This window comes from Thermobia domestica, chromosome 6 (assembly GCF_964235325.1).
Source record: "Thermobia domestica chromosome 6, izTheDome1.hap1.1, whole genome shotgun sequence".
In the NCBI taxonomy this organism is placed as follows: Eukaryota; Metazoa; Arthropoda; class Insecta; order Zygentoma; family Lepismatidae; genus Thermobia; species Thermobia domestica.
Genome location: NC_137459.1, coordinates 179,083,593 through 179,105,134, shown reverse-complemented (window position 1 = coordinate 179,105,134; position 21,542 = coordinate 179,083,593). Strand labels below are relative to the sequence as shown.

Sequence of the window (21,542 nt, the reverse complement as noted above, 5' to 3'; positions counted from 1 at the left end):
ACAAAATATCCTACCGGACCCAACTTCCATATTACATTTCAAAAGCTTCTGGGGACTCAACTCTACAGAACCATTGGAAGGTTAGACGTTAAGAACATTTGATAATACCACAACGCGGTTACTTTGTTCTAAATGTTCAATTATTCTACAATTTACGGTATTCCACTTACCGGTTTTAAAATAATACTGCAGTAATTTATTTAAAAAGTCGGATAATCCCTCTTTATACTATCATTTAAGGAGTCATATCAAACTCTCCAAATAGTAATTGAAATACAAATGAGTGGTCATTATTATAATTACTTAATTTTCACTTTATAGAGCTCAATAGTATCCAATATTACTTAACCTCCATACAGAAAATAAATAAATTAATAATATATGCAATTAAAAGTATCAATGAAAGTTAGTTTCATTTAAAGATGATATACCCAATGTGATCTACGCCTAGTATGTCATTTACTAGCTCTAGAATCAGAAAGACTGAAGGAATTGACTGTGGAAGCTTTGTCGAGTAACATATTTAAAAACAATGTTATAGATTAAGATTCAACACTATAAAACAATATTTTCTTGTTTCATCACGTTAATGGTATAATTTGGAAAATATTATTGTTTTATCTCGGCAATTGGGTAATCCAAATTTTTTGAAAGGTTAAAAAAAATTGTTGAAATTACAGGGAAATACTTACACATTTCTACAATTCCTTAGAACTATTACTTTAGCAATATATGCATTTATTTCCCTATTATTTAACATTGTACTAAACATTGACTTTTTAAAGGAAATGAAGCTGCTCAACTTTTGGAGTTAAGACATTACACTAATGTACATTCCTTCCAAAATTCTAGATGATATAGCCAAAAGGAAACGTTAGAGACTTATCTCTAATTATATTTCATATCCGTAAAATACTATGTTCTCCGACACTTGAGATTTATATTCAATTATTTAATGATTGAATAAGTCAAAATTTAGTATAACAATAAACGTTGCAGTCATATATATATATATATATATATATATATATATATATATATAAAGAGTTTACTTTTCAAGACACTGTATCTGATTAGATTTAATACTTTTAGTTTTGTCCATTTTTCACATGTGTTTCACTCTCGTACAAACATTCTAGTGCAATACGTTGAAGAAATAGTAAGATTAATAGTTAAAAAAAAAGAAAACTGCATATTGATTTTTTTCTTACAATATATGTCAGAGTGATTCCGATAGCCCATGCAAGACTACCAATAAATGTAATTCCCTCAGTCTTATTCATTCTCTTTTACAATAAAAATATGACTTGATTTAAAGATTTATTTGAATTAGCCAAATACCTAGAAGGTTAAAAAAGGTTGGGATTGTTAAGAGGAAGTCAGCATGTCAAATGTTTCAACAGTTCTTTAATAAAATATTATTGCGCATCAATATTCCTTGCTTACAAATTTGAACATTTGTGACCAATAATGTAAACATGGAAAAAATATAGAATTGTAAGGAGTACAAGTATTGACGCTGACATTACAAAGTGTAAAATGTATTTCTCAACATGTACAATGATTTATGCATATTTTAGAGAAACATGACGGAGAATGGAACCTTACTCATTGCTTCAGTATTCTACATTGATACATCGAACAGTCCAAAACATTTGTAAATAGTCAAGCAATAAGAAAAGGCATGTGAAAACGTTCAGAATGCCTTTTAATTTATATATATATATATGTATTTATCATTATATATATATATCACTATGCTCTAGTCACAAAAATATTAGCTTTTGATAATTTTGATTTCTATTTATAATTTGTACATTTTATGCTTTACGTATTAGAGAAAAATCCTACACATTGCATTAGAGTAAAAATATGAGGAGATTCTTATATCAGCTTCTAAGTGTCAATTGTAAATTAACACGCAATGAGTGTATTGCTATCAGTTTCAGGGTATATTCATGGACATTTTTTTTTCTACACACAACTGAAGTATTTAACTGGGCTGGCAGTGCCTTGCGGCCTCAAGTGACAAAAGCAATCTGCAAATAACCATCATAATTCAACCCTTCGTTGGAAAACACTTTCACTCTGTTCTGGTGAAGGTATATACTGGCGATTGGAATGATATTCGTAACTTTCACATCACGTGAAAGCGTCAGAATTCGGCTTCAGCCATGTGGTGTTTATAAAACATTCAGTTGAAAGTTTGTCTTGTATACCACCACCTTCTTGTTATACCACTATCCAGTACTGTGCATATGCCATATATGAGCCTTACTCGTTATGCAAGCAATTACAAACAAATCGAAGTGATTTACTGTGAAATACAGGTAAATTGTGCGATCTTTCTACTGCCTTCCTATTGAGAAATATATACTAGCCACAAGGATCAATTTGATCCTAGTTAATCTTACACACACAGATACACACAAATACATGCATTCCTCTTTCATACATTTATACACTTAACATCTGACATTTTTTTCTTTGCCTTGTTTCTTTTCCTATATAATATCGCTGAAAAACACACCCTTTCGTAAAAATCATTTGCCATCATCTGTTTGAAAACTATTCTATACTTCTTGTTAGTCAATTACCTCATAAGCAAAACTGATTTAATAACTCCTGAAAACAACAACAACAGTAGATCTCGAGGTTCCCTTGTTTTTTTTTTTTTTTTCTTTTATGAAGAGCGAAGAACCAAATATGTATTAATTTCTATTCATTTCTGCACTTCCTGTCTGAAAGTACATCCATTGTTCTTTGAACACTTATTACACATCAGTATTTTAATGATGAACTTTGCAATCAGGCAAATGATTTGCTGAAGTATGTTATGATGACTACTACGTCTGGAAGACATAGAAGGCCTAGTGTGCCTCACAATGTTTTACATGTGGCCCTCCAAGTTTACGTTGTTTTTTTCAGTCTTTATATTATTGCTCAATCTGGAATATGTATATTTCTAAACAATGTAAACGGAACATTTTAAAAATATATATGTATCTGCGTATCATCACAATGCATAAATCATTAGCCCGTCACTGATTGAAGCATTATAATCGAACAACAGTTCAATTCTCGCGTCAGATTGTTAATGAAATTCTAGTATTCATTCATCACCATTCTAGCATCTGTTAATTTTAAATACCTTTCTGCTCTAGAAATTAGCAGCACTGTATCATCCGATTTTTCCTCAAAGAAGCCAACATTATAGACTTCTAATGTTCTTGTACACTAAATTCTTCGCTTAAAGTGTTCCACGTATACTTTGGAAGAACTATGATCCATTCTCTGGTCAGTGTTCAAGATTAATGCAAATCAATGGATGTTATGTCACTTCATAATTTTACAAGGATTCGTTATTAATTGAAATGTTCTCCGTTTTCTCTCTCTCTCTCTCTCTCTCTCTCTCTCTCTCTCTCTCTCACACACACACACACACACAAACACAAACATATATACACACATGCGCAAAGCGTATAATATTCTGAAGCAGTATTTACTTAGATTTCATACATTACTGCTACATTAGGAACTCGAAGGTCGTATTTAATGAATTAATTCTCAAACAATTTTATGCAGTCTTTTGATTGATTTTTATTTTGTGAAGACAAAACCGAAAGTGTACAATACATTCAGTGGTGCTCGGATTCTGACCACTATTGCCTCCTGAGGTTTTATAAATTAAGCTTGTCCCCTCCCCTTCTTCAAACAACACAGTCTTCAAACTCCTGTAATCCAATTAGGAACGGTATAAATTAGCTCGAACTACAACTTTATAACATTTACAATGTTTCTCTGATTATGCAATTATATATAGTTCAGTTTCAAGTGGTGTTCAAACTAGTGCCATTCATGAACACTTGTACACCAAGATCAAAGGAAGATTTCAATACTAACCTACACTTGCTTTTATATTTAATACTCTCTCAATATCTACTACACTAAAATTCAAACCCATAATAGTGTTAAAATAATCTACAAAACATATGTATAAGAATCGAAACTGTCATGCTAGTTAAGAACAAAATGGATTATTGTAAACTCAAAAAAAAAAAAGAAAAAAAAAAGAAAAAAAAATACAAAATCATATGAGTGCACCTATTAAGTTTTCTCACACTTCAGTCATGGACTTCAAAATGATTTGAAATAATTCATGAGTTTTACTTAGTAATCTTATTAAATAAATAATCTTGCAAAACTTTTATCTCCCTCATGTGTTACTTATGTGTGTCTAATCTGAACTACCCAATACTGCTAACAAAACAAATATTTCCGAGCGAATTAACGAAATATTAGTGTTAAAGCAATAAGTTCATTATTACAGATGATTATAAGTTCATCATATAATGACATTTCACATACTTACACACACACACTCGCGCGCAGATACATTCATACATACAAACAAACTACACATTCAATTCCTTCCCTCCATTTTTTTCAACTTAATTTTCCAATTGAGTGCGAGCGCGGAAATAAACTTTCTCACAATCTACCCTAGTAAGCTATTAAAACATAAACCAAAAATTAAATATATATGTATCACAGTTCCCACGTAATAATGCTATTTAGTTCGAAGTGATGTTTGTAAGTTTTCACTGTAAAAATACAACGTGTTGCATAAATATACGAACATTTTTTTAAAAGAAAGGTACAAACGCCTGGTGTACTAGTTTGTATTTTCTACTCCGTAACACACAAATTATGCAATTTATAATAAATGAAAGTAAGGTCTGAATATTCACTATAAAGTAATGTACAGTTTATCCTGTGAATGGTAAATCCGATAGAAGTGGATGGATTAATAACAAATGAATGAGTTATGAAGTTATTAATTTGTTCTCTAAACTGGATTATGTGCTTTGTGTGTTTATCTTATGGTGTATGCTGTAATATTATACTGCATTTAATCTGGCTGAATGAGTATGTCTAATTTTGTTACTAAATAATATTCCATTATTAAAATAATAATAATCAACTTGTCCAAACTGATGTATGTCTTCCGAAATTACAGATATCCTTTATGAAAACTAAACAGCCTTTAAAGTTTATGTACTCAAAGTGTGCATTTTTCAACGTCGAAACAAAAAATACATAAAAATAAAACTGGTACGTATCTGAAATGTGTACTTAGCATGTAAAAAAAAATAACACATACGATATGTAAAAGAATTAACATGCATTAAAAAAAATAACTGATACTGAGAGAGCACTTACCTTGCAAGAGCTGTTTACTTCACTCGAGAAACTTCGTTTTTCGAGCCATTGTTTAGGTTTATGTTGTTTTATATGGTAGACATCTCTATCCAAGAACATAAAAAATTCATTTGGATATTCGGTTTGGACCAACACTTAATTCATTGCGAAATAATTGTAAAGAACATGCGAACTGTTTTATTTGTGTCCAAACTTGTCAGAACGGAACTCAATGATTCGACTCTGTTGATGTTGGATCAAAATTAGTAACAGCATAAAGGAAGTCAGATATTTGAACATTTCCAGAGTCAACTTACTCAGTTGTTCATTCAATTTTTAACATTTTCTTAAATGAATATTGCCTTGTGTGTGCTTCTTTCCTTTTGTTTTTTTCTTAAAAAAATAAAAGAAACTGTAATTATTATTATTTCAGAAAGTCCGATTTTTATGCCATCTGAATGTTTTGTGAAAAAATAGAGAACGCTCTTGTGACTTTTTTCCTCTCAAAGATTCACTCAAAAACAAAAGTAATATGACCAGTCGTATTCAAATTATTTGTACTTAGGAACGAAAAAGCTTAAGCTGTACAAGAATCAACTTAACATTCGTTGACTTTTTAAAGAAATTGCTTTACAAATCAGAACTATATTTTTGGGAGCTACAAAAATGCATTTTGAATAGATGTTTACACGACGTTAACTTTCCCCAATAATTCGTTCTTTGTTTAAATAAATAAATAAATAAATAAAAAACTTGGTCTCAGTGGCATTTGTGTAATTAAAGAATCAAATATACGAATTGTTTCGTCTATTTTTGTGGTGTTCAAGTTGGACAACAGTTGAACTCAATTGTGAGATTTTAGATTTACGATCGGTTAAAAATTAAGAGAATTTCATTAAATGAGCATATGAAAATTCTACAGTGGCATTCTTAAAAACCCGAACACAGCACACACACACACACAAACAATTTCCATGTGGCATGTAAAATGAGGTAATCTTAGTGAACGTACTTTCCCCGACAACTACATTATTAATTCACAATTCCCAGTCCAACTCCAGTCACTTGAGAATGCCTTTACTGCCACCCACAATTATCTACAAAGAAAACTATACTATTGAACAACTATTTTACTTTTCACTTGTATTTAAAGTTTCACCGCAAAATAAGAAAGGATGGAATTCACACTTTGCATATAGCACATGTTATAGAACAGTAAAATGGTCACTGATAAAGACTATTTTCCAATAATTTATTGTATTGAGTTCTCAACATGGAAAAGTACAAATATTGCAATACAACCAAACTATGTCAGGGAAACGACAACAACAGTCTGCTGCTTCAAGATATTTGGTAGATTGGAGCAGGTACTTCTGCAGAAACACATTACAAAGAAAAAATATAAAAAAAGTACTCCCACATAAGGCTGCCCAATCTACCATTTAAACTTGCCTTCACACATCTTTCGTTTCAACACAACATCCTTATCGCTGCTGACAAAGAGATCCTTGGGATGAAATGGCTGTGGCATAGCTTGTACTTGAAACAAAGCAATGCTTTTTACTCTAAAAACAAAACCTAAATTGACTAGTTCATTACACATAACAATAAATATAAATTAAATGGGGTAGAATTTGGCCATTCTAGTTAGCAATCTTTCCAGCGTCATCTGATCAACATTAAAACTCAAAGTCTCTTGCATCTCCTTGGGTGTTTTCGTTTCCTGGAACTCAAAAGATAACCAAAGTCCAACCCATTAAACTGTGACACAGTAACTTACAGCGAACACAAAGACAACTAATTAAAAGTTTACTAGTGCTGATACTTCTCCTTAACTCGCTAAGAGACTCAAACTAGAAATATGGCACCTGACACTCAGAACGTTTTCCTGAACTACCCATATAAACCTACAACTAGATGAAAAATCATTAAGTAGTGAATAATTTCATTGGATAAATACAACCCATCAAATACATACACCTAAATGCAATGTGACACTAGACATAAGCAATAAAGACACAGGATAGCTCCTACTGTAGAACAGTAACGTTTATCATAGATAAATTACTTAACAGACCAAACTCACTTTAGATTCAAATTTCCTTGTGCTCAAGCATTGCCTGTCAGCCCATTGTACTACGCAAGGAGGAAAGGACTACACCTAATAGCTTTGGTGAAATGGGAGGGGGAATATGTAACCAGAATGGCCGCTCACAAACGAAGTAACAAATGTCACAAAATACTAAAACGAGTTGCATAAAATTTACAGGTTTGTTACTTCAGTGAGCAGGGAATAAAATATAGGAAACTGGTGCATGAGTGATCTGGTAACACACTTTCTAGTCCAATTAATAAAAGCCATTTGATTCTTTGGGACCAAAGCATGGACTTATACGACAGAAGGTGTGTAACCAGATCAATAATCAGTGCCTATGTTTGTAAGATTCTTCACTCAATCTAAAGCTACACTTTAAGAACTTCTTAAGTTATTGCATCAATTACAGTTTTGAGGTACTGCATTACAGAAACCCCCTTTCTATAAAAGTTCATGGAATGCTTAGTCACAAAAAGTTCAGTCCTGCACAGGCACATGACTAAAATGTCAGTGCCAAATGCTGGAAAAATGAGGATACAAATGAGTCTGGCCCTCATAAATGAAGTGTTTACAACCTAGAACTACACCACACAAAGATGAATACAAGTACTAGGAAATCAGCAAGATCCTTCAAGTGCAGTCATTTGTAGTCTTCACACAACCTTGACTCACTATGTCTTGATATTAGGCCAGTTATTTGACATTCACCTGCAAGTTCTGCACTCCATTGTCTTGAACTTCTACTGAGCCCAAACTCTTCCCTGAACAAACCAATACATCAATCAACAAAATATTTGTGCTGAGTTATTTGAAGTCAGTGGTTAACAACACACAAGTTAACCAGTGTCCTCACATATATTCACCCATAGTCTCTTTAAAATAGAGACTGCAGTTGACTGGTCTTGCCCCTTGATAAAAAGTATAATAATGTTTAAGAAAGAGTATTTTAAATGTATAATCAAGCAAACCACTAAGTATTTGTAAGTAATGAAGAATGAGGAAAAGACCAAAGTCAACTTATCTTTTTTTTTTTTTTTTATCCACATTTAATCAATACCACTTTGGCAAAATTGCATCCGTCACAAGTTCTATAAAGCTTCAAAAGTTATTTTTATACTGTAAATGTAGAATAGGCATCAATCACAATATTGATAAATGCAGGAGCAGTTTTTTCTTTTTTTTTTCTTTTTTTTCAAAACTAGTATCCACAACCCAAAATATACTTTGGCCCTATTTATATGAATCACTTTGTGTTAGCATCATTTAATCACATCAATGTGCTGACACAAGATTTAAGTTTCATTTGTCCATCTTTAAAATTGATTTCTGTACATTATCTATAGAATTTACAGATGTATGCACCATTGTGTTTGAGTATCATACAAAATATTTCACTTCTTCAAATCTAAGGTGGCATTTGCAGTCTCTAAGGGGAAGGGGGATCAAAAATACTAGACGCGGTATAACCAAAGTCATCACTCTATAAAATGACTTTCGGTAGATTTGAAATTTAACATAAATTACTGCAACTATAAATAGATCTCACATGACAAGCATTTATCTTCGCATCAACTATATAAAGGGCCAAATCTTGAGAAATTCAAGGAATGTTCACAAGTAACACTAAATGTACATCTTTCTTCGTTGATTCATAAGGGGGCAAAAAACACTGAAAAAGTGCACTGAGTTTACTGAACTTCATTTATTATCTACTCTTTTGTATTTAACTTTTATCCTCAACAGCATGATAAAGTTTTTATCAAAAAGGTTTCTCTATCTCTTTCCTAATCTCAGGCAAAGTATAATATATATACATTTTGTTTTAACCTTTACAATTGTGACCATGAAAGATAAAGTCCATCAAAATTTTGTATTCAAAAAATCCTGACATATTGCATCAGTCCTGATTATACACTACCAACTAGATGACATCTGCCAACACGTACATGCATTGCAGAAAATTATGGGAGGGTGGAAGAACATAGATCTCCCTTTCTCGAATTCAAACAAGCACTCACCAGAAACTCTTAGTCGGAAGGGAACTACCTGATACTATTATAAACTTCGAGAATATTAAGAGATACAAATTCTCTTTCAGGAAGTATCCAAATTTTATAACTTTTTCATTACGACTTTCTTAAAATCTTATGCCCACTAGGAATGCATTGGTTAATTTGATAAGTGTTCTTATAAAAATAAATTTCTTTTGTGGAAGTTGACATATCAAGTTGGGCAGCATATTTGATAGGTTACCTGATTTATTTTTATTATTTAGCATAATTATTTATTGTTCTGTGCAAGTCCGTGTGCTTCCCCAAAAACTTTTCAGAAGTAAATAACCTAACCAAGCATTTACCAATGCCTGAGATTTTTCTTGTATTAATATAAATGAGAATATATATGTATATGTACACATCAGGAATATAAATTTAAAAATAAAGGAATTCAGAGGATGCACAAGGATAAAAGCAACCTTTACAAGTTAAACTTTTTAAGATTAATATTAGTAGGTTGTGGTTGAGGTGAGGTAAATAAAACAAAATTAAAACAAAACAAAAATGGTAAAAAAAAGAAGTTTAATAACAAAAAAGCAAACAAATTATGTTTCACTGCATATAGTATTTCCTTGATGAAATAAAACAAATTTTTGTTTAAGAACAGAAAGAGGATTATGCAGTAAATAAACACTTAAACATACATATAATGATAATGCCATTTTTATGGCAATAAAAATTAGGTATCAGTAGAATTACTTTGTTACACGACTAAACCTATCTTACAAAAAAAAAAAAAAAAAAAAAAAATACAGTATATACTCTTAAATTAAAAAATAGTCACTTTGAAACAGAGCACTACTAAATGAAAATTAAATCTGCTAAAGAATTGCACTCCCAGTGCAAACACACATGTTGCAGTAGTTGCGTCAGCTGCACGTGATTATAGAAATTCGTTACAAACTCATTTACTCAAATATTTACCAACTAAGTTTCTTTGGTAATAGGATAAACCCTACCCATCACAGCTACGGCAACACTCACTTGACTAGCTTCTCAAAAATAAATAAATAAATAAATAAATAATGTGAAGATTTTGAGGATTCACATCAGTGTACTTATATGGCACCATAAAATGCCGAGATATTTTTATAGGAAACAATGACTTGCACTTAACGTTGACTAGCTCAACTTTTGGCTGTATGAATAAAGTACATTGAAATATATGTGTACCACAATACATATCTTTAAAGATAATTCGCTGAAGGATGCACTTGCCTTTGACAAGTTGCATTCAATGGAAATGAGCACTGTTCATGACTGTACTTACTTCGTTAGAATAAAGTAAATTGAGATTCGAAATAACAGGGCTTTCCTTTGTAATGTACCGTTAAATTCTTATACAAGCCCCTGATATTAAGTAAGTACAGGGAACGTAAACAAGGCAAACACATCCTTCAGGCAACCCTCTGAGTCTGACTAGCATGGTCACAGTGAAATGCACCTGCCAATATGGCGGTTAACACAGTTTATTCCTGATCATTTTATGTAGCTTTGCTTTTGTTGGTTTTAAAGGAAACCTGCAACACTCGGTTGCCCAATGTGTAGCCATTCAGAGACTGGATTGCAACAACAGCCTCATCGTAGTTGGTCATCGTGACGAAGCCAAAGCCTTTGCACTTGTTGGTTTGCAGGTCTCGAATGACTTTCACACTCTGCACTGCACCAAAGGGCCCAAATAGTTGCCACAAGACATTTTCTTCTGTTTCTGGAGCTAAGTTGTATACAAAAATGCACCATCCTGAACCATTCATGGTATTACCTGGCAGCATTGAATTTGCAAGAAGATCACCAGCCAAAGGAGAATACCTAAAAAATATAAAGCAGGTTTCGAAGACATCAAAATGCTATACATGAAAACCATGCTCAACACAAAACAGCAAACAGATGTACGTCAAGTCATAATGAAAGGCAAAAAGCTGTTCATCAGACGTCTTATCACATGCTGTATATTAAAGTTTAAACATTTTGAACGGTTGAACTGAAATAATGCTGGATAACAAACTGTTGCAAAACAAATATTGTGTAGAGCAATTTGTTTTTGTTGGAAGGGGTGCTCGTAAAATCATCATGATTCTTCTCGTGTTTTAGAACACCAGTTTCATTCCTACCTTTTTCACTGAAATTAATGGGGTGTAATATTGAAATGCGGCTGCCACTAATGAGTTGTGCTAGCACTACAAAAGAATCAACTAAAACAAGCAAACAAAAATTTGTATCATGCTTCACTCGTGAATTAACCAATCACCAAACAAAAGAAATATGATTGTAAAAATTCCATAATACTGACCTCTGTAAGCCTTTGTTTATGGCTAGCATGGTCTTGCCAGTGCTAAAACAAAATACAGAAACAAACATAAGAAAATTAAATGGCAAGTTGATTAAATGTGAAGCTGAGAAGGTAATAGTCTAAATTAAACAAGAATCACTCAGACTTGTTTTCAGAACGAGAAAAGCTAGAAACAGAACTATGGATATTGGGTTCAATCTGAGTAGATACAGCTATATATGCAGAAAATTTGAAAAATCACTTATACTGCAAGGAAAAAAATAATAAAAAAAAGAAACTGCAGAATTGGGCAGCCATACTAAAAACCTTAATAAAACATTTACAGGCATAGATTCCTTAATATCATTTTGGTTCCTAATATTGACAAATGACGACTAATTACTTCAAAAGCAGCACTGGAACAATACATGTCAAGAAATACAAAGTTTATCATGACAAAGCTTTAAAATGTTCAAACTTTCAGTTCTCTAAAATTAAGGTACTTAAAAGTAGAAAACTGTACACCAGTATTGAGACATTTTTATTTCCCCAGTTTCAAATTAACAAAATGTGAAAATAAACAAGATTAGAAACTTACAGCTGCAGGGTGTCTACAAGTTCTTTTCACTAGTGTTGGGTTATTAAGCTGACAAATTACGAAAGCACACTGCCATGCCGTTAAAGAAGCATACGAAATAATATTAGCACTAAAACAAAATAGTCGCAAATAAGAAGCAATAGAAACGAAGTCACAAAGACACATTAACATTCTTTACCTTAAGGAATTACTTTTTAATGAAAGAAAGGGAAAATAACCCTACTTATCTTCCTGCACATGAAATATTAAAGGTTTGAGTGCCTCATGATCTCTACTCATGCAGCCACAATGGAACATTGTTTTAAAGCACTAATTTTCCACGGGTGCTTCTGATGTGAGAATAGTTACTTACCAATCTCTTGTGTCAGGCCACAGCGGCAGTCCGTATGGGCTGCTTGGTGGAAAGGCAGGCCAATGTAGCAAATAAAAATCACGTGATATTAAAAGAACTACTCTATAAATTCTGCAAGAGTGAATTGCCTGTGTAACTGTGATATGTAGTCCTAGACGAGTATGTCACTTTCCACATACTTAAATACTTCTTCCCCTTCGAATATTGAAGAATCAACAAGGCAAATTCTAAGTTTCAGGACTATGTTCATTAGTTAGAATCTTTAATCTACTATTATGCTACTTAGGGTGGTTATTGTAAAGTCTTTCAACATGAACAAAGCACCTTGTGAATGGTCGTACCTTTCCATCACCCATACTACCACGCAAACAGGATATATAGAACAAAATAAAGCACACCATATATTTGAACTACAAACAAAAATATAAAATTTTAACAAAAATGTATAGAAAGGAAAATAAAATTCAAGTGATGCATTAACACGGAAAATAAATAACACAACTCAAAAGCTAACGATGTAAAAACTGTTACAAATCAAATTAAACTGGGAAAGTCAAGTACCTGGATAGTGGTGACAGTGGAATGTACCTGAAGCGCCCCGTCGGATGGTGAATCGGTCCCCCAAAGCGACGGGCCTGTGGTGCCAAGTAGGCTGCCAATGGTGGAATGGCCTTGTTGTTGTTGCTTGGGTTGTTCGCGAATTTCACGGTTATGGGCTCAGTAGAACCCTTAGGAATGGTACCATTAAGTTCTTGAATGGCACGTTCAGCTTCAATCCTCTGGTCAAACCTTATAAAGCCAACTCCTTTCGACAAGCCTGAAAATTAATAAATTATAATTATACCAGGGGTGCAGATAGCAGCCCCAATATGATGTTTACATAACAAGAAAGGTCAACTTCAATATAATGAACTATAATGCAAAATTTCACCTCCGCCATGCACGCATTCCAAACAGCTGCCCAGTTCTCACCACATTAATATTAGAAACCCAATGTCTACTAGACAATGTTAATTTAAATAAATAAATAAAAAAAAGTACAAACTATCCTCCAATTTGATGCAAATTATATACGAACAAATACTGGTGATAAATTCATAGTAAATCTTTTACTGAAAGCCTTTGTTAAACAGAACTAACTTCCATAATAGAGAAGAACTACAGTGACTACCACACGCACTGACTTGCTGAAATTAATAGAAATAAATAAATAAATAAAACTAGAGCAATGACTGCCAACCAATATATTTTAATTTACAACAGGCGAAACCTGTAATTAGTACATCAAAAATATCATTTATTGTACAAAAATCACTAATAGAATATTCGATGAGTATATTTAATAATAATAATAAAATAAAATCTTGCACGGAAAGTATAATTGTACTAAATGCAGTGTTTTAAATTAATTGTTTATGAAAATTACTGCAAAACAAACTCGGAACAGTGAAACAACATTTTATATTCTTCCAATTAAATTTATTAGTAAGTAGTTTATTGTAAATTTTGGAGTTTTATGTAAACTCGGCAAAAAACAAATGCTTTTCAATGTAGAATCCAGAATAATTTAGACAAATGAAAATTAAGTAGTACAAGAACTGTGGTATATGAATTATAGCTTTTATTTACATCTTTATTTTAACTTTTTTTAATACGTATGTTCTAGAAGGTTGACAGGCACTGACCTAGGTTTGTTAATAAATTGCAATATATATGTATTACTACCCAAACACTTTGTTTCTTAGATCAATATCCTACCAATCTATATTATGTGAGTTTATAGCATCAAAAAACCAGAGCAGCTCAGTTTCAATTCCGTAAACAGTCTATCACCATTTCCTCCACTTAATTTAAAACACTGACTTAATTTTCTGGAGTTCTACAAACAATTCAGGGATGATTCCTAAAATGTTGTAAGTTGCAAATTCAATGGGGAATCGAAATGTTCAATTACTGTAACCAGCGTGCAGTTTTATGAAGCAAACAATCGAAATTTAATACAAAATTGGTAACAGCATAATATAGCAAGCCAAACTATCCGTGATCGGCACATTTTATTCAAAATTAGTTTTCAATCTGGTAGAGATTTAGCAATGAAAAACTGATGATCAGCCCCAAATTCTCTTCTGAATTCTGTTATAGCTACTGCTACTACTGCATGGCAATAAAACTATAACCATTACGGTTTTGTACATATTTACTAAATGCATAGCACCTAGAATCAGAAACAATATTTTTGCTACAAATTTATCGATCGATAATCTCAATGTTAGATAATTTCGCACAATTTACGTCACATGCAACATATTATATATATATATATATATATATATATATATATATATATATATATATATATATATATATAGTGACGATAATAGGTCTTAAGAAGTGTCTGGTATTACCACAAACGTTAATTTATATTACATACTACGCATTATACATAGGAAAGTTCTTGTGCAAAATATGTGCGCAGCACAGCGTTGAACAAATGTAGTTATATAGACCACTCTTAAGATCAGCAAGTTTATACAAAAGAAACGCTTATTTTCATTACTAGATGCTGTACATTTACTTTTATAATGCAGAACAGGTACATTACTGTGCATATGCAACTTTGAATATAATGGCTGTAGCTCACTGTACATTATATACATATAATACTGATTTCATCACCAACATGTCTATAGTTCGTTTGCCTGTTCGATTCTTTAAATTAACCCAAGGTAATATTTGCTAAATAACATGAAGACTATCAATCTGTTAGTACTGTACAGCTGAAGGGAAGTGTTTTGCCTTATTTAAAATACGCTTGTAATAAACGAGAGATGAAAGTAACAGCCTTTTATGTTAAAATGTGCAAATTAATTCAAGTGAGAACTCACCTCTACGATTAAATATAAACAATCATCATAGGTTCAAGTGCAAACCCCACACCCTATATATACTAAATGTACGAATACAGAAACACAAACTTGGATTCCTAAGACTAAATACTAAGGAGCTGTGTGGATTAAAGAAAATAAACGGACACATATATATACGTTGTATGCATACATATTGACCAGCCAAAATATTATGATCTGCTATTTTCTGAACGAGGTCATCGGTCGGGCTGATGTAAAAGTCACGGAGCACAACATAACCGGAGCATATAGCAAGAATATAATCGATTAGTCACTATGATGACTGAGCGTAGAGTGAGGAATACCTGTGATATATCAGTTTGGTAAGGGTTAGAATGTGATTGCAATAAAGCTGGGAACGAACATCTCGAAACCAGCGTGATATGTCGGTCGGTCACAATCTGATGTGGTTAGTGTCTTCCGAACGGGAGAAAAGGACGGTTAAACCAGCACCAAACAAGACGTCGGGCAGTAACATATTAAAGATGTTAGACGTCGTAGAGTGTAGAGCTTGGTACGTACAACAGGACTGGGCTTGAACTGTGGCACAATTAACACCATACTTTACGGTGGACAAAACACAAGTGTGTCAGAGCGCACACACTTCAGCATAAACGAGGTCTCCGGAGCCGATGTTCCAAACAAGTGCCAATGTTAACCACACTGGGTCGTCAATTATGACTGAAACGCGCACGTGACCATCTAATTGGACCGTCGAATAAGGATATAAATTACATTACCAGGTCATTTACGATACTGCCTTCTTCAGATCGATGGCCGGGTCAGAATCAGTCGTCTTCAAGGGAAACATCTGCTCGAAATGTGCACAGTAGGACAATGGCAGGCCAGTGTTGACCAGATTATAATTTGGGAAATCTTCATATAGTCATCCACGGGCCTGGTAGTGCGTGTAGAGGACACCATGATTGATTCTACCTATCAGCAGGTCACTGTTGACCATGCACATTCATTTAAGTAGGTTATGTTTGCAGCTGGGAATTGCATATTCCAGAACAACAACATTCGCTGTTACAAGACCGATGTTGTGCTGTAGTGTTCGAGCAGCACAGTGATAAATTTTCAGTTACTGCAATGACCACCAAAATCACTCCATCTTAACCCAATTAAACATATTTGGAATGTCATTGAACGTCAAGTCCAAGCTCATCATGGAATTTACAGGAAATATGTTACTTGTGTGTGCAGATACGGTGTGCTGTCTCCAGCTACCTACCAAGGCCGCATTGCTTTCATGCAAAATAGCACTGCTGTTGGCCTATGAACCAGAGGTGGATATACCAATTATTAGAGAGGTGGTCAATGTCTTGGCTGGTCAGTATACGACTAAAAACTGCAAATCATAATTCTGACAGTAAAGCAATTTTCCAAAATAAATGTGTTCTTGAATTATATATAAAGAAGAGGTCCTGAATGGGTGAAATTGATAATGCACAGAATTTTTAACGTAAAGTACCATTAAGGAACGTGTCTTTTTTTTTATTTGGCAAGGAAAGGGGGAAAAAAGGAGTTGAAATTACTATAGTAAAATCACCGAATCTCTCAAGGATAAAAACGTAATATTTGGTATTGAACTTCCCACTTAAAGTAAACACATGTTTTAGTTTTGTTTGATATTTGGAACTAAAGAAGAATAAACGGGAAGATGTAAGGGCGATGTGACAATTGTTATAATAGGATGACCATATCTCGAAATATTTTAACATTAGATACATAAAATTTGGTATTTAGATTTTTAAATTAACGTAAAGATGTATTTCATGAAGGAAAGGGGTAGGGTTGCGATTATAAGATGGCCTTATCTCGAAATTCTTTACAATCCGAGACATGTTAGGGATATCAAACGTGCTATATAACCTCCTTATTCAAAACAAGTATGTATATGCCACAGTGTTTACGGAAATCTCGATTTTAACGAGAATGAGGGTATTTTTTTATTTTCTTGTATCAATATATAAAAATTACTCAGGCTGTCATGATCACAGGAAAAAGGGTAAACATTTGAAATTAATTTTTGAACACAGCACTTGTATTGACGTGGGTTCATTTAACTTTGATTGAAATGCATATTGTAGAGGGGAAGAGGTTCATTTTTTTTTTTCAATGAATACTGCCATAAACGTATTTTTGCCGTGCGAGGAACGAAAGCAAAAGCTGAAATATGAAATGCGAGGCCGTAGGCCATGCAAACGCCGCGGTATGAGGGCAAAGTCCCAAGCTAGTCGAAAGCTTATTATAATACATAGTCAGCTGATCAACAGACTATACTTAGCACGAAAATAAAATGTAACTAATAGAAAACTATTGATTTCGCCTCCTTCAAAGTGTAAATTAATTACTTAAATAAAATGATATTTCCATCTGAACGGTTAAGTAGTGTTTTAACTTGACAGGGTCGTTCTGATGCGTGATTAGTGCCATACTGAAGGCTTCGACTAAGATATGTTTCCTGCAGTAGTCAGACCTTTAGTATGACGCTAATCATATGTCAAAACTACTTTGCATAAGGCCTGACATGTCTACAAAGCAATTCGACGGTAAAGTTACACATTCGTTCCACTGAGTAAGCAAATAATGTGTAATATAACGAAACGAGGAGAGCAAACCTGTACTGCATTTTAGAATAATATGTTCTTAATTTCACGTATTTACATTTTGGCTGCACCAAAATTTATGAACTTGACGCTAGGGAAGGCACCATTTTATATGGCGATACTCTGTGTTTAACTACAAGTGTATAGTTACTAAGATTTATTGAACAAACCCGAAGCTCTGAGTAACTCAAATAACAACGTTTTGTTTCTTTGTTTGTCCCGTTACTTCTCCAAAGCCCTACAAACTAGAACTTGTCAAGAAACTACACAAGGAATAACTGCAACCCTGAAACAGTTGTTTCAAGAAAGAAAATAAAAGATAAATTTGTATGATTTATTTAACTACACCCAAAATACGCTATGATAACATTCACTCTTTAACAAATTTTGCAATTTCAAACTTAAGGTTTATATTTGATTAGGAAAAAAAAATCCTTCAATATGTTTTCGTTACTGAATATGCATATAGTATATTAATTGCAAAACCAACTCTGTTTTATTTTACGTGATTGTAAATAACTATATTTAGAAGTGAAAAAAAGATCAATAAATAACCAGCTGGTAACAACCGAGGCTTAATTACTGGTAGTCATAATGTTAAACTGCATTCCGTTCTGCTTAATATGTTGCTTACAAATGTATGACTCTTCCTTAAATACAAGTAATCACAATCTAAGTTTAATCCAAAGTGAAGAACTGAATCTCACATTCAGTAAACATATTAAATCATAACAGCATTAAATTTAATTAATATCAAGCACAAAGAAAGTTATAAATATTGCAGAACAATATATTTTATGAATATATGCACTACGTAAGGTTCTGTATTGTAGAACTTAGTTTTTGTTAAATAATTTATCTTACAATTGTTTCACTATTGCATTTTTCTTTGGAATCGTATATCATACACTACATTTCGAAATATGTAGGTATTAATAATTTAATATTAAGGCGTTCCTCGTATGTAGTCCATCGAATAAGCCAATTTTAGATATATTTAAAAATAAGGATGAACTTCATGTATAGTTATTAGCAAATGTTCTCATTGCGATATACATATGATCTTTTGTCTACTATATTATAATGAAAGTATGAAGTTGGCAATTTACGAGGTTTTACGGAAACTAATGAGATGTAATTGTTTTGGTAATGCTGGCCTTGAAAGCTTTGGAAGGATTACCACTGATGTTCATCCATTTAAACTGACAACAATCGTCTTTATATAACAATGGAAGACTTTCGTTCCTCTGTATTTTTTGTACGCATTCCACAGTATTTACTTTCTGCAGTATATTTTTCTATCGAATACAAACTACTTCTAAATTACTAAATTATGCATATAAGATTAATTCTGAAAATTCAAACGGATACCACGGAAACAACAACTAGCATTAAAAATGTATATCATCCAATATTTGATTGTATAATTAAATTAAATCAATAGATATTCTAGTATTTAATTACTTGATCAATTGATCCTAATTTTAACAATAAGGCAACCGTACTTTGTATTGTATATGAATTCACCAATAAAACGACAATCATGTTAATGTCAGATTGAAATAGCTAAACCTACTTACATAATAATTCCAGAACTTGTGTAGGTAAGATCTTTATTCTGCTGATTACTTATTTCGAAATATTTGAAGTCGCATAATTCATTTTATTTATTTATTTTACGCAAGCATTATGATGTGAAATAATAATGTGTAAGGTATTTCAATGTCGTAAAATAAAGCGAGCAAGTTTGGCATAGCAACACTGATGAATCAAAATTCGATTTGTGCAGGTTGCATTAATGTTATTTAAAATATAAATCTATAGTTACGTGAGGTTTCTAGAGGAGTGGTCTCAACAGTTATTTTAGTTAGTAGTAAGTTTGTCCATCGAATTAAGTTTCACACCATACGCTCAATCACGTTACAAGCAACAAAATTGTTAGCAAGCAATGTTAAGACCACTAATCTAAGATAAAAGAGAACTCAATTGTAAAAACAGATTCACTCACGTACAGGGTACTGTATCTCCAGCTCCACTGACAAACTGGCGGACTATGGAAGAAAAAATGTACAATACACAAAGTACCCTACAGGAATTCCTGCAGAGCTAATAATACATATGAAACACAAATTGTGTACTAATTACTAGAATGAAAAAAAAATAACACCACCAATCATAAGCTTCTATATATAGAAGAAAATACTGTCAAATGTGATCTGGTGAAAAAAAAAATGTATCAACTTCAGAATTTCTTTTCAAGAATTACGACTGTAAACTCATTCTTCAAACACTCTCTCTTAAGTAAATAATCCCATAAATGTAAAAAAACATGTTACACAATCTAGACTTCAAGTTTAATTAATGTCTAGTGTATATATATATATATTATACATATATATTCTATCCAAGAAAAAAAATATCTGATTAACTGCATCATAAAATTAAGATAATACTAAATTAATTATATTAAACGTGTTCATCTGAATGAGGTAATTATTACCAAAATAATTAATTCCCTTCCCAAAAAAATACAATTCAATACTCTATTGTGTATAAGTGGCTGAAAGAAAGAAAAAACTAATGTTTCTTATAACTCAAATATCACGTAAATTACTTCCACATTTTCACTCCAATGATTTCATTATAACCTTCTGTAAGCAATACTGTATACACACTTGCTATACAATTCCATCCATTTTCAAACTATTGTCGCGATTATTTAAGCAGAGTCCCAGGTAGCAAGCGCAGTTGAGAAATCAAAACTGAAAATTTAATTTCACCACTGCGCTAAATAATGATTGCAAATAAATTTTCAGTCTGAACTGACTGAATAAATAAAACGCACCAGATCTCATGCAAATAATCGTTGTTATTGAATTTAATTCCTTACAAACAAGTTCATGTCTTGAAACCAATGGAACTTGATAGGCCATCATTGAGGCATTAATCAATATATCTATTCAATCCAATAAACAAAAAGATCAAACTATACATGGAATGTATCAAAAGTCCGGGGTTGTAGGCCAACTTCATTATGAATAAATACAGGGGGAAATGGAAATATAGGAAAATGGTTAGAAATAGGTGGTTTTCAATGTAAAATCATGAATTCTTTCTAATCGCACCAGCCGTTTGAACAAAAACCGCCCTATGTTAAATAAAACAATGTTTCTAGTTCATCTAGGGGCGGATCCAGGACCGACTTCTGGGGGAGCGGTGGGTTGTCATGCTGTTACTTTTAAGGGCTCCAAATTTGGGATGGGTTTTATTTATATATATAAGAAAATTTCCTCTTCTTGGGGGGTGGTCGATTGCCCCAAATCGCCCCCCCCCCTGGATCCGCCCCTGAATTCATCAGGCTGTTTTTCTTGTATCCTCATAATACCAATAATACAACATTGGTCAACGGCTTCTAGGTGTTTCAGTACACAATAATATGAATGTTTCCTGTACC

The 21,542-nt window shown here is 32.7% G+C and overlaps 1 protein-coding gene across 13 annotated transcripts in view; it reads right to left on the bottom strand.

Annotated features, from left to right (window-relative positions):
• Nucleotides 1–2,492: 2,492 nt before the first annotated feature.
• Nucleotides 2,493–21,542, bottom strand: part of fne (ELAV like RNA binding protein found in neurons) — a 259,257-nt gene continuing 240,207 nt past the window's right edge. For 6 of the 13 annotated variants that reach the window (XM_081762470.1, XM_081762477.1, XM_081762476.1 and 3 more), the window contains 4 exons: nt 20,101–20,139; nt 13,132–13,387; nt 11,642–11,683; nt 2,493–11,160 (listed from right to left, as the gene is read on the bottom strand). In XM_081762470.1, the coding sequence (XP_081618596.1) occupies nt 10,836–11,160; nt 11,642–11,683; nt 13,132–13,387; nt 20,101–20,139 (662 nt within the window). In that variant the 3' untranslated portion in view covers nt 2,493–10,835. The remainder of the gene's footprint in view (nt 11,161–11,641; nt 11,684–13,131; nt 13,388–20,100; nt 20,140–21,542) is intronic. The other 7 variants (XM_081762466.1, XM_081762472.1, XM_081762471.1 and 4 more) reach the window with 7 other exon arrangements.